We start from the raw sequence: 14597 nt of genomic DNA, 5'->3' as shown, positions 1-14597 counted from the left end.
CCTAATATAACTGAAACAGAAGACAGAAAGTAACAGCCCAATATGTACATAATATCATGCTGATGACATCCCAACAGCCCTCTTTCTTCTGGAGTTAGTCCATGAAAAGCAGACACGGTAGTGTCTGGAATTCAAGTAAATCACTAGGTGATAAATTGGCAGCGCTGCCTTTTGGACTAGCCTCTGAGGACAGCCCTACTCACAAAGGAAACTAAATGATATTTGCTATTTAACTTGACATTAGCCCTACAAATGTTTTGCAATGCTCGTTTTCATCTTTCCATCCTCGGTGCCATGGGTGCTGACCCCAGCTAGCTTGCATGGCATTGAGGCCAGGTGGAATAAGGGGAAAACATATGCAAAATAAATCTTGGGCCTTTCTGCAGCCCAAACGAATACTATTAAAGGGGATCCCAGTTTTGCTGGAATCAGTCCCGAGAACGGAACAGATACAGGATGGACAGCATAGAATGCTAATTTTCCTGTAGTGCTCCACCATTGTATTACAACCCTGACCTGGAAGAAGCAATCTCTAAGGTTTTTCCCTCCTTCCTGAAACTTCCTGATGCAAATACCTCTTTCCATTCAGTGCCATCTTCCTAAAGCTTCCTGATGCAAATACCTCTTCATGTTCAGTGCCCTCTCTTCCATCCCCCACAGTGACTCCTGCAGAGAACTATCAAAGATAAAGTGAGATGCTGATTTATTATTTACCATTAGGTTAGTTTGGGACTGAGCTGCTTCCTAGAATCCCAACTATATGGCTCAGCTAATGAGTCTTACCTCAACGAAGAAAGCAATCTCTATCAACTTTTGCTTGCATTCCTATTGTGCAGAATAGTAGCATGATGTCTTGAATGATTAACTAGGTTACTGCAACATAAAACAAATAGCTATTTGTTAATGAGTGTATTGGGGAGAAAGGGAAACAAAGTACGGTACATAGAAAAATAATGGGCTGCAGAGGGCACCCTACACTGATAGACTACTCCATGCTGAAGTCATGCTCCCCAGAGCAAGCAAAAGTTCTTAAAGCTTTAATCACTTACCTTGCTAGTAGGAGCCCTTCCAGTAATCCTGGGTGTAATGTGACAGGCTCATGTTCTCTGTGCTTTCACACATCCTTTGTTGCCTGAAAAAAGTAAAAATCTACCTTCTCGCTTAGTCTAACTTGAACTATTTGGAAGAAATACATTTGTTACTCCCTTGAGCTATAGGAACACAAATAGGTAGAAAAGGCTTCTCAAGGCTATACAGTCAGAAGCAGAATAATCTGAAAAGATACTTACCATATAAAAACCATCATAATATTGGTTCTGTGCTTTTCACTGCCTTTTCACCACTTGGGTCACTAGTTTGAATCTGGTGCAAGTAACTTATCACAAAAGTTCATTATTATCAGACAGATGTTTGGGGACCATGACGAGGTGAAATAAAAGCATCGATTTATAGCGACAATCCATAGACATGACTATATTATGCAAACAGGTATGCAAATTTGCTGCAGCCACAAGGATGACTGACAGGTATGGAAGGAAGGGTATGTGCTGTTTAGAAAAGACCGATGCAAGGTAAAGGTGGGGAGTACTGTATATATCAAATATGAGGTAAAAATGTAAATGAGATAACTAGCGCTGCATGACACAACGGAGTCTGTTTGGGCAATGGTCACACTGGGAAGAAAACTACCAGAGCCTCATCCAGGATAGTGATTGGGAACTGCTTGATCATGGGGACTTTAACTTCCAAACAAATGCAAGTATAATAAATAGGGCTCAGCTTTTCCTAGACGTGATAGCTAATGAATTCCTTCATCAAGTAATGGGAGGATAATCAATAGTGCATCTGAGACTAGGGGCTAATTTTTCAAAAGGCGACGGCCTGTTAGTCTAACATCTGTAGTATGCAAAGTCATGGATCTCATATATCTCTATTTATTGCTGACCTGGGAACGATTTATGACCTTGTAAAACTGATTAGTAGTAACAGGATGAAATTCATAGTGAGAAGTGTAGGTTATGCATTTAGGGATGTCTAACAAGAACTTTAGTTATAGAGTCCTGGTTGAAATTCAACTAGAACAGGTACAAAAGAGGGGCCACTAGATGATCCGAGGAATGGAAGGCCTTTAACCAAAAAAAGGATAAGAGGAGATATGATTTACTCTTTAAATATATCAGAGGGAATATAAAACTCAGTCAGGAAATTCAGGCTTGAAATTATTACGAAGGTTTCTAACCATCAGGGAGCCTTTTTGATTAATTAATTAAGATAAGTTTATGGAGGATGGTATGATAGGATAACGGGCTTAGTCAATAGGTCAAATTATGTGCCTGGTATGATGTAACCTTTTCCAGAGGGTTTGCTGGAGAGTCTAGGGAAGATTGGCCTGCATCTTGCAGGAGGTCAGACTAGATGATCATAATGGTCCCTTCTGATCTTGAATTCTATGATTCTGTGATCCTGGCAAATTGCAACTGTGGCTCTATGTCACAAAAGTGGGACACTTGCCTGCTTATATGTTGATGCTGCAGAGCACCAGGAGGCCAGGGATAACTGGACTGTGGATCCCCCCCCCCCCCGGGGTATTATCTGGTATGTTTAATATCAGGAGATTATTTTAAAGGGAGAAATTAATAAAGGACTATTAAAGGAAAAGCAGGTGCAGGGTATACAAGCCAGTGAATTAGCTGAACTTCAGAAATTTGGCGCTTGGAGCAGCACAATAAGGTAGAAGTCAGTTAATTAGAATCTTGTTAGAGTGCAATGGAATTTCTGCCTCTCAAGGGAGTGGAGAGTACTAAACCCTTCACCTAAATTCAGATTATGGTAAATTATGTGGGGCTTTGCTTTGTATATTTTTCTAATGCATTTGTGATGGCCACCATCTTGGCCAACACTAGAGACTGAACTGATCTGGAAGTGTAAATCTCTAGAGGTTGGGCTAAAGAGCTCTGTAGCTGGGGCCTTAGTAAACTCAAATCCTCTGTTGATCCAGCACAGGGAGGACCTGTAACACACACTGACCTTCACCTCTGGGTTACCCAGCAACCTGGTTTGTTTTGTACATAAATATTAATGGGGGTAAGCACTGTAGTACATAGCAAAACCACTAGGTTGAGAGCCTTCCAAATAGTTTGCACATTAAGTGAAAATAGAAGGAATAAGCATAAAAAATGGAAGGGAAGGGATTCTGCTTTGTATCTGTCACTTGGGTTTGAGTGTCTCTGAATTAAGTGGATTCATCACCAAGCACCTGATGCCTGTCTCCCGGATGTTGTGAACCAGAAATATTTCATCTATGATTCTTCTAGCTTGAAAGAAACAACACTTGCTGAGGCAGTTTCTTTGGAACTTCTTGTTGGTTTCTTTCCCCTCCTACCTTAAAGCTGAATGCAGTGAATGATGACAAACCCTCTTAGAGAGGAGAGAATCATTTTCCATCTTGGGGGTAAACATCTTCCTGAAAATAACAAGACATTTTCTGGGCTTAGATGGACTATCAAAAGAAAATGGAAGGGCATAAGTGTTCAAATTCATTAATCTGTCTCTGTTCTTTCTCTGGGTTCTGTCTTTTGGGTTCTCTTGTGAGAAATATTGCTCTTCTTTCATTTTGAATGATATATAAACCTTGGTGGCGAAGACCATTTACATCAATGATGGGCCAGCCTCAGAGATACCCAGGTTCAGTTTGGATAAGTATCTAAAAGGTTTTGCTATTGCATTGGGTGTGATTATTTTAAGGAAGGGATCCCCATCCTCCCAAATCAGAAATCTCCAAAAGGATTAGTGTTAACATGGAACTCTCAGATCTTAGCTATATCAGGTATAGTGGGTACCTCTATGGATAGGTAACTAGGTTATTATCCACAACCACAGGCACAAGGAAGGCTCCCATTCATAACTGTTTTCTCTACTTTTGACTCCGGTTAGCACTGCAAAGTGGAAACAGTTCTGGGAGCAGGACTGGATTCTGTTCTGTCCCACGGGTCCCCAGCCACCGTTTTAGTTAAATTCCAGTGATCGAAACTTTATTGCTGCTGAAGAATGAGCCAGAAAGAGCCAAGTTTAACCTTCAGCTCCAGGCTGAGTTTGCAGGGCTGGCAGTTAGAAAGAGGTATTTGGACTTTATCTGGAAGTCTCTGAGAGGTAATAAATATGAAACCCCATGAATGCCATTTTGACAGTCAGTCTCAGAGTAGAAATGTCATGGAGCCAGTGCGCATCATCATCCAACGCGCAACAGAGTTTTCTTTATACAGAGATGAAAAGAGGCTGAAGGAAAATCCAGGATTAGACTGAAGGTTGCTTGCTCTCGTGGGTGGGAGACATCCGACCCTGGTCGCTGCCCCTCAGCCAGCGGGTAACCTCAGGGGAAAGTTCCCACCGCTGGATCGCAGCTACAAGGTTTCCCATTGCGTCCCCGCGCGGGGCTGGGGAGGAGACACTCCTCACGCAGCCCGGTGTCCAGACCGCTCCGCCTGCCTCGAAGCCAAGTGTCCCCCTTCGTCGGGTGACCCCGAGATTAGCAGAGCAGGGGCCATATTGGGGGCTGGCCTAAGCGGGTGCAGCTGCACCGACTGCTGGAGGAGCTGGACCCGCTCCGCAGTGAGTCCGGCACCGGTACCCCGCGCTACTCGCTGAAGCCTGGATCTCATCAGCGGGAGCTGCTTCGCCTTTTGCATCCCCGCTGAGACCGGCACAGCTACCGCCGGGGAAATGCAGCCGGGGCCGGGGGAGGTTAATGCGGGCAGGGCTGGAGCATCCCCCCCTCCGCCCTCCATCGCCCCCGTAAGGCGCGCGGCGCTGGACCCTCCCCGGCTGCAGGGGGCGCTCTCGGGGAGCAGGCGCCCCGCGGGTCCCACTCTTCTCCCGCCGGGCCGCACGCACCGAGCCGAGCGGGTCTGTTGCTAGGTTCCCGAGCGCGTCCCCCCGCCCCCCGTCCCGGCCCTGTGTGTGGGCAGAGCCGCCGCCCCGCGGGAAGGGCTGTGGCTGGGGCTCTCCCTGCCCTCCAGCCCGGGGACGCAGGCTGTGCCCAGCTGTCTCCCCGGGGGCAGGTGAGAGCTCGGTCTGGGGCCTCGCTGACCCTTCAGCGCCACGGGCTGTCGTTTAGCCTGCGGGCGCGTCCTTTGGTGGGGACAGCGGGGTACGGGGGTGTCTTGGGGCGGGCCGGGGGACATTTGGGGGCTGGGTGCGTGCTTAGGAGGGGTCCCATCTGGGGGACTTGGGTGGTATATTTCATGTTGGGGAGGTCAGGTTGTATCTCTTTGGGGGTAGCTGGTTTCCTCTGGGGCTGTATCTTTTCCAGCTACTCTTTTAAAGGGAGGTTTCTTTAGGGGGATCTTTTTCTTTGATGGGAGAGAGTAGGATATTTCTGGAGGGGATCATTTATTATTGCAAGTGAAGGCTCCACCTGTTTTTTTTGCGTTTAGGACTCTCGTTTTTAGGCCTCTCTACACAAAATTTCTAGCAGTGGCAGCAATGGCTGGAGTTGCTGTAGATAAAGTGCTAGTGGCTGGTCAGACGTGTTTAACTGTACATACTGTGAGCAGTCCTGTTGAAATGAATGGAACTAAGCGCATTGCATAAAGTTAAGCATGTGCACAAGTCTTTGCAGGCTTGGGGTCTATGCTTGTATATAACATACATAAACACATTTCTGTTTTGCTTTACAGGCCACATACATTAAGAGGAAATGGCTAGAAAACATGAGCACTTTGGACTAAGTTATCTAGAAGAACTAAATATGATTAAGGAGCGTGAGATTATATGCAAGGAATCTCGGCAGGATTTTCTTAAATTCAAACAAGCAGTAGCTACTGCTCATACAAATGTGAGCACTCAGCCCTTACTGGAAGATTTAACATCAGATCAGTCCCATCAGTTAGAGCAGTATCATCTTCAGAGGTCAGAGAGTTCACATAAGCCTATCATTAATATAAATAAAAATGTCCCCAATGAATTCATTGGCAGTTCTGAAATTCACAGAAAAGTAAGGCTCTCTCCTGAAGTAAGAGACATGAAAAAACAAACTCATGATCTCAGTATGATGACTCAAAGAAATAAATCTTCTGTAAAAGAGGACAATGCTGACAAAAATCAGAAAAGTTACTCTGAAAAAATAAATATGGAAAATAGTAGTTGTAGTCATGAAAGTACAAGTGTAAAGATGCCAGTAATAGCATCTTTAGCAGGTACCACTAAAAAAATCACTATGTTAAAACAACCAGCACCACCTCGGAAGCCTAAATATCGCAAACTTATTCTTCGTCCAAGACTAGTAACTTATAACACCCCCATTCAGTTACAGAAAGTCAAAGATACTAGAAAAGTGCAGAGCAAAGCCCATTCTCTAAAAATAAACGTTCAGACTGTAAAAACAAATAGAACTGAAGAAGCTAGCAATGACAGTAAAGAAAGTGATGAATCTAGTTCTACAGATTCTGATTCAAGTGAAAAGGCTTCTAAAAAGAAAAAAGTTATTAGGAAAAAAGATAAAAAAATTGTATGCAGAGAACTTTCAAAAGCAAGTCAACAAGATTCAGTTGTTGAGCTGGGAAGAGTACTGAGTAAAAGAAGCAGTGTCTCCTGCAGCCATCCAAGTGTGAGGTCTGCTTCAGAGCAGTTGGAAGAGACTAGAGACATAACTAGACCAGACACTTCAAAAATATATGAGGAGAACTTCCAGCAGAGCAAACCAGAAGAGCTTACTTCCACACCAAAGTTGCCTGTGAGAGTGGTTGCAAGGTCTATTGATGAAATAATTGCTTCTCTGCAGTCTACTTTTCAGTCTCCCTCAGACCAGATGATCAAAGAACTCCTGGAGAGTGTTCTTGGCCGGAACTACAGCATAAAAATGGAAGTAGGTGAACCAGAACAAGAGCAATATTTTCTGTTAAGTAAATATTACTTTTAGAAAAGTTGTATATTTGTTTTTCAGATCCTACAATGTGTTATAACACAGAGGCCAGACAAAACAAATGGATAAAAACACTGAAGTGTCATAGAACTTCCTTCATTGTTTCTTACTGTCAATTTGCAGTGTCCTTTAAAAGTAAAATCAAGCCAATATTAAAACCAGTTAAAATATAACTTCATTTAAGGGCCTCTTTTTGGACACTGGCCATATTACATTGCTTATAATCTAGATGGTTTTTCTGTTTCCCCTTTAAAGGGATATGCTTGATATTGACAGATTAACAGAAGTGTTAAATGTATTTATAAGCTAACAATATTAAGGGTGTCAGTTTTGAGTTATTGCTTAGTATTGTGAAATCACAGTAAAATTGTTAATATGTTACTGTTAGATTTATTAATGTGGTGTTAGAGATTCCTCTCATCTAATGTGGTAGTGTTTACAGTAAAAGACTACAATAAGGCATCAAGCATTAAAAAAATGCTTCAGAAGACTGTTAATTGGATACGGAGCCTTTTACTTGGCGATTACTGATTCAGTTCCTAAACAGGACAGTAGATATTACTGTCAGATGGCTCTTAGGCCTGTGTGAAATAAGTTGATGAAAGAAGATCTTATTCCATTTCCAAGCGGTCAGGTGATCACATAGAATCCAGTGCCCAGGAATGGGCAGGGAGACTGAACTACTCTTTCATGCAAAGGTGGTTGCTTTAGAACCAGGGCCGGCTCTACAGTTTTTGCCACCCCAAGCAGTGCGCCGAATTGCCGCCACAGGTGGCAGGGGCAGTCCGTGTGCCCTTAGGGCGGCAGGCGCGTTTCCGCGGTGGCGGCAATTCGGTGGCAGCTTCTATGTTTAGCTGAAGCCGCCGCGGAAACGCGCCTGGCGCCCTAAGGGCACACGGACTGCCCCCGCCGCCTGCGGCGGCAATTCGGCACGCTGCTTGGGGGCAAAACAAGGGGGACTGCCGCCCGTTGCAGATTGCCGCCCCAAGCACCAGCTTGGAATGCTGGTGCCTGGAGCCAGCCCTGTTTAGAACAAGGTGAGGCAAATTAGTGGAGCTGTGTGACTGTATGCATGTTATGGCTAGGTAGAGAACATCATTCCCTACGGAATGCAATTATGATCATTACATTCACTTGAGATAACCAACATCATGTAGTTTGATTAAATGCAAAAATTAGGACAGCTACAATAATTGTGTATATTAACCGAACTTCAGTTATAAACAGTAATATATGTGAGCACATCCCATTGTGATTTCCTGTTCAATTTGCATGAACAATTATTATTAGTTTTATGCTATGGTACTTTTTGTCACCTATTTATAAGAACTACACGTCTTAGACCCAATTTTCAAAAGGGCCCAACAACCTATAGTTCCCATTTAGGCACCTAAATAAGTGGCCAAGTTTTTAACAAAGCTCAGTCCCCAGTTTGAGGTGGGGAGGAGAGATTCTCCATTGTTTTCAGTGGGAGTTGCTAGGTGGAGAGCACTTTTTAAAATCTGTACAGTAATCTTGAATTCCTTTCACTTAAAACTTTTCATTGACAGGTTCAGGTTAAAAAAAATCTAAAATGGAGGAGAGTCTTTGCAGGTCTGGTTGTTCTTTAGCATTTTCATCATCTAGAAGATCTGATCCTTAACAAGGGTGATTGCTGCTCTAACAATTGGTGATTAAGTTATGTAAAGTTAAAGGCAGTTGCAGCATGTATTTTCTCAACTGAAGTGACTTTTAAAACAAGATGAAGAATTTATCAATTATTTTAATCTGTTATGCATAGCTTATCTAATATATATTGCTGAGTTTTAGTCCTCGTCTTTACAAACAAGTTATGAAATTTGTTCTTTTAGATGAAATGGAAATATCCAAGAAATATATTTATTGAAATGAAAACAAGCTGTTGTAATTAAATGAGATTTTATTTATTTACATATTTTTCCCTTCTTATCTTATTCTTGATTGGCATTGGCTACTTAATGTTGATAGCTTAGTGTACTGTTACAAGGTTGACCACAATTTACCCAGCACCCTTAAAAAGACACTTGTTATCCAGGGAAAGGTATGCCAGTCCAGCAGTGGGACATGACCCGTCAACCATGTTTTCTTTGGATTCCTCAAGGGGAACTACAGTTGTTATGAATAATAGTTCCCATCATGTTTTGTTGAGAAGTAGAATTTAAATTATAATTTTAATCTGATTGTCAGTGCTTGCTAACTCTTAATATACTGAGTTACCAAGTTACTGTGAGAGGGAGTTTATATTCATTGCAGAAATGTTTTGCTTTTGTTCAGCATTTAACAGCCTGCAGCTGATCATCTTTATTTTTTTCAGTACAATAATTCTTCGGCGGTCCAAATAACCTTCTGGGGTATATGGATGGAAGAAAACCCATTTTGTTAGTAAAATAAAAATCTTGGTAAAATTACCACAAAAATTTGAGCATGCAAATATTGTTATTAAACAAGAACTGTGTAATGAACAGTATCAACCCAACACCAAATATACTTTTATCTTTTAAAATTATGTGTGTGTGTGTCTGTCTCTGGGTACTGTGAGTCCATGTCAGAGTGATGGCCTGTTGAGATCTTCTCCATTATGCTTAACAGTTTGGCTAGTCACACACTAGTCTTCACTACCGGCCAGATCGGCGGGTAGCAATCGATTTATCGGGGATCGATATATCGCGTCTCATCTAGACTCGATATATCGATCCCTGAACACGCTCTTGTCGACTCCAGAACTCCACCAACGTGAACGGCGGTAGCGGAGTTGACATGGGGAGCCGCGGATGTCGATCCCGCGCCGTGAGGACGGTAAGTAATTCGAACTAAGGTACTTCGACTTCAGCTACGCTATTCACGTAGCTGAAGTTGCGTATCTTAGATCGATCCCCCCCCCCACTGTAGACCTGCCCTTACTGTGCTTCAGAAGTGAGTTGATAAGGGTTAGTCACTGTTGACCAACTCTGTTTCCCTTTGACATTTACATCCATTCATGCTATTTATGTTATTTTAATGTTTGCTATTTACATTCTTTATGTTCTAGTTGAGGTTTAAATTATAGTTCAGACATAAATGACTTATACTTCTTGGATAGATCTATGTATGGTTCACCATTAATTGAGAAGGAATTCTTGTGGAAGGTATAAGATAGCTATACCTGCAAGCTTAAGCGGCAATGCTGAAATTGACAGCATGCATTTCCCACCAATTAACCACCTTTCATATATTGCTTGCTGGTAAAGTGAGAACAGTTTCATACAAACAGAGACTATATGCAGATATTTTAAACTTTCTCTTTTTCACTGTTTCCTTGTGGACCAATTCAACTCCCATTGAAGATAAGGGAGTCTTTTCATTGATATGAATTGGATTTGGATCAGGCCTTTAAGAAGGAAGGTCAGACTCTTCGCAGCTTCCTTATTTTCTAGTTAGAGTAGATTTGTGGACTCGGCTCCTACTTGGCTCCTCACTGTTCTTCTGTAAAAGAAACATAATGTTTTTTTCATTACAAGTTTGATTACCAGGGCTATTTGTTGTCGTGGAACTGATGTCCTTACTTTTCTTCATTCTTCTACTGCTTTTGCTTTTTTGTTTAAATGCTAAAGGAATGGTAACATTATTTTGAAATGCAAATATGAGCATCCATTTCATACTGTGTCCAAATGTCTATAACATCTCTAAAATCCAGTCTTTTCACTGTTGTTTAGGCTCTTATTCTTGCCCATCTTGACAATTGCAACCTCCTTTTCTCTGATCTTCTTGACATTCACCCTCGCTTCCCTGAGGTATATTCAAAATACTGCTGCTAAGGTCATCTTCCTGACCCATATGTCTGAACACATCACCCTGCTCTTTGAGTCCTTCCACTGGCTTCACCTTCAGAAGTTCCAGACTTGTTAAGGCTCTTCTCAGTTTAGACCCATCCTTCTTATCTGTATTTGTACTTTATTGTGTTAGCGCCCCATGTCCTCTGCTCTACTAATAATGCTGTTCTTTATACTACATTGGCCAATTATTCACTTGCTTCACAAGCAACATCACACAGTCTTCCATGCAACCCGTATGCATGGTAAACTGTCCCTGAAATAGTGTGGTAAGCCACTACACTTTCCTCCAAATTTCTCTTCAATACATGTCTGTCATGATGCTATGGAAAATTGCCTGGTGTGCCTGGTGATGATGGTCTAGGGACCTCTGATGTTTAAATTATTTGCTTAAATCTTCTTTAAAAAAAAAAACCCTAATCAGCTCCAAATAATTTAGTTATGCAAAGAGATGTTCTATATAAACACATGTTCTTATGCATGCATCCAATGAAGTGGGTATTCACCCACGAAAGCTCATGCTCCAAAACTTCTGTTAGTCTATAAGGTGCCACAGGACTCTTTGCTGCTTTTACATGTTCTTATTACTGTTTCCCTCATCCTTAGTATGCAGGTCCTGTGTGCTGTTGGTGGCCTGTGAAACATACTCTTGGGGGAATTCTGCGCAGAATTAATGGCCCCTGCAGATTTCTTTGCTTCCCCATAGAAAAATGACTTTCTGAAAGGGAAGCTGCAAGAGCAGTCACACACCACTCCCTAGCTGTGCAGGTACATCATTTCAGGCACCTGGAGCAGCCAGTGGAGAGGTAAATCAACACAGGGCTGGGAACATCCCAGCCAGTGGCTCCTATCCTGACCCAGGATCAGGTGTTAATCCTGGCTGGGCGGGAGGCAGGAGAGAATGGGACTTCTTCCCCTGCAAGGAGTGGCTGGGGCTGCATCAGACCCATGCCCAGAAACCTCCCCCAGCTGCAGGAAGCTCAGCATCCTCCCCTGCTTCTTGCTCCCATTGCTCCTCAGCTGCGGGGAGGAGGACTCACCGTATGGGGAAGTGCTCCCCCATCCGTCCAAATCAATTTGGAGTGGAAAAGTTCACTGTTGGGGCTGTATTACTCCAAGCCCTGGTCTACACTATGAGTTTAGGTCGAATTTAGCAGCGTTAGATTGATTTAACCCTGCACCCATCCACACGATGAAGCCATTTTTGTCGACTTAAAGGGCTCTTAAAATTGATTTCTGTACTCCTCCCCAACGAGGGGATTAGTGCTGAAATTGACATTGCCAGATCGAATTTGGGGGTAGTGTGGATGCAATTTGACGGTATTGGTCTCCGGGAGCTTCCAAGAGTGTTCCATTGTGACCGCTCTGGACAGCACTTTCAATTCAGATGCACTGGTCAGGTAGACAGGAAAAGCCCTGCGAACTTTTGAATTTTATTTCCTGTTTGGCCAGCATGGCAAGTTGATCAGCACAGGTGACCATGCAGAGCTCATCAGCACAGGTGACCATGGAGTCCCAGAATCGCAAAAGAGCTCCAGCATGGACCGAATGGGAGGTACTGACTCTGATTGCTGTATGGGGAGATGAATCCGTGCTATCAGAACTCCGTTCCAAAAGACGAAATGCCAAAATATTTGAAAAAATTTCCAAGGGCATGAAGAACAGAGGCTATAACAAGGACCCACAGCAGTGCCGCATGAAACTTAAGGAGCTCAGGCAAGCCTACCAAAAAACCAAAGAGGCAAACGGGTCAGACTCCCAGACATGCCACTTCTATCAGGAGCTGCATGCAATTCTAGGGGGTGCCCCTACAACTACCCCACCCCTGTATGTGGACTCATGCAAGGGAGTGTCACACAACAGGGATGAGGATTTTGGAGACAAGGAAGATGAGGAGGAGGAGGAGGAGGTTGAAGATACCGCACAGCAGGCAAGTGGAGAAACCATTCTTCCAAATGCCAGGAACTGTTTATCACCCTGGAGACATTACCTTCTCAACTCGTGTTCTTGGACCTTGAAGGCGGAGAAGGCCCCTCTGGTGAGTGTACCTTTGTAAATATAATACATGGTTTAAAAGCAAGCATGTTTAATGATTAATTTGCCCTGAAGACTTGGGATGTATTCGTGGCCAGTAAAGCTACTGGAATGCAGTCAAGCAACATCCGTTCTTTATCTCTCTGTGTTATTCTGGTTGAAATAGGGGAATTTTATTAAGGGGACATTCAGAGGTGGCCGTTCCTGCTGGGCAGTGTGCCTGTGGCTGAAAAGAAATCATCCCTGCTGTTAGCCACCACTAGCTGCAGATGTTTCAACGCACACACTATCTTCTCCTTGCCAGAGGCTAGTGAAGATTAGAAGGCGAAAAAACCGCACTCGCGATGAAATGTTCTCTGAGCTCATGCAGTCCTCCTGACTGAAAGAGCCCAGCTGAATGCATGGAGGCAAACAATGTCAGAGTCCAGGAAAGCACAAATGAACACAAGGACAGGAGGGACGTGCAAGATGAGAGGTGGCGGGAGCAAGAGGAGCGGTGGTGGCAGCGTGATGAGAGGAGGCAGGAGGCAATGCTGAGGCTACTGGAGGAACAAACTGATATGCTCCGGCATATGGTTGAGGTGCAGGAAAGGCAGCAGGAGCACAGACCACTGCTGCAGCCCCTGTGTAACCAACCACCCTCCTCCCCAAGTTCCATAGCTTCCTCACCCAGACGCCCAAGAATGCAGGGAGGGGGACTCCGGACACCCAACCACTCCACTCCAGAGGACTGTCCAAGCAACAGAAGGCTGGCATTCAATACGTTTTGAAGTGCAGTGTGGCCTTGTCCATCCCTCCTCACATCCTCCACCACCCCACTTGGTGCTTCACTCCTCCACCCCCCTTCCCAGGCTACCTTGGCAGTTATCCCCCTATTTCTGTGACTAATTAATAAAGAATGCATGAATTTGAAACAACAATGACTTTATTGCTTCTGCAAGCAGTGATCGAAGGCGGGAGGGGAGGGCAGTTGGCGTACAGGGAAGTAGAGTGAACCAAGGGGGTGGGTTTTCATCAAGCGGAAACAAACAGAACTTTCACACCATAGCCTGGTCACTCATTAAACTGGTTTTCAAAGCTTCTCTGATGCACAGCACACTCTGCTGTGCTCTTCTAACCGCCCTGGTGTCGGGCTGCGTGTAATCAGTGGCCAGGCGATTTGCCTCAACCTCCCATCCCACCATAAACGTCTCCCCCTTACTCTCACAGATATTGTGGAGCACACAGGAAGCAGTAATAACAATGGGAATATTGGTTTCGCTGAGGTCTAACCGAGTCAGTAAACTGCGCCAGCGCGCTTTTAAACATCCAAATGCACATTCTACGACTATTCTGCACATGCTCAGCCTATAGTTGAACAGCTCCTGACTACTGTCCAGGCTGCCTGTGTATGGTTTCATGAGCCATGGCATTAAGGGGTAGGCTGGGTCCCTAAGGATAAGTATAGGCATTTCAATGTCCCCAACGGTTATTTTCTGGTCTGGAAAGAAAGTCCCTTGCTGCAGCCATTCAGACAGACCAGTGTTCCTGAAGATGTGAGTGTCATGTACCTTTCCCGGCCATCCCACGTTGATGTTGGTGAAACGTCCCTTGTGATCCACCAGTGCTTGCAGCACCATTGAAAAGTATCCCTTTCGGTTATGTACTCACTGCCTTGGTGCTCCGGTCCCAAGATAGGGATATGCGTTCTGTCTATCACCCCAGCACAGTTAGGGAATCCCATTGCAGCAAAGCCATCCACTATGACCTGCACATTTTCCAGAGTCACTACCCTTGATATCAGCAGCTCAGTGATTATATTGGCTACTTGGATCACA

General features: G+C 44.0%; 1 protein-coding gene across 3 annotated transcripts in view; it reads left to right on the top strand.

Annotated features, from left to right (window-relative positions):
• The first annotated feature begins 4925 nt into the window (after positions 1-4925).
• The window catches only part of TTC6 (tetratricopeptide repeat domain 6), a 137184-nt gene continuing 127512 nt past the window's right edge, over positions 4926-14597 (top strand). For 2 of the 3 annotated variants that reach the window (XM_039539076.1, XM_039539075.1), the window contains exons 1-2: positions 4926-5057; positions 5676-6862. In XM_039539076.1, the coding sequence (XP_039395010.1) occupies positions 5696-6862 (1167 nt within the window). In that variant the 5' untranslated portion in view covers positions 4926-5057; positions 5676-5695. The remainder of the gene's footprint in view (positions 5058-5675; positions 6863-14597) is intronic. The other variant, XM_039539077.1, reaches the window with a different exon arrangement.

The sequence above is a fragment of the Mauremys reevesii genome, linkage group 4, assembly GCF_016161935.1.
Source record: "Mauremys reevesii isolate NIE-2019 linkage group 4, ASM1616193v1, whole genome shotgun sequence".
NCBI classification, from domain to species: Eukaryota; Metazoa; Chordata; order Testudines; family Geoemydidae; genus Mauremys; species Mauremys reevesii.
This window is presented reverse-complemented; position numbering and strand designations above follow the sequence as displayed.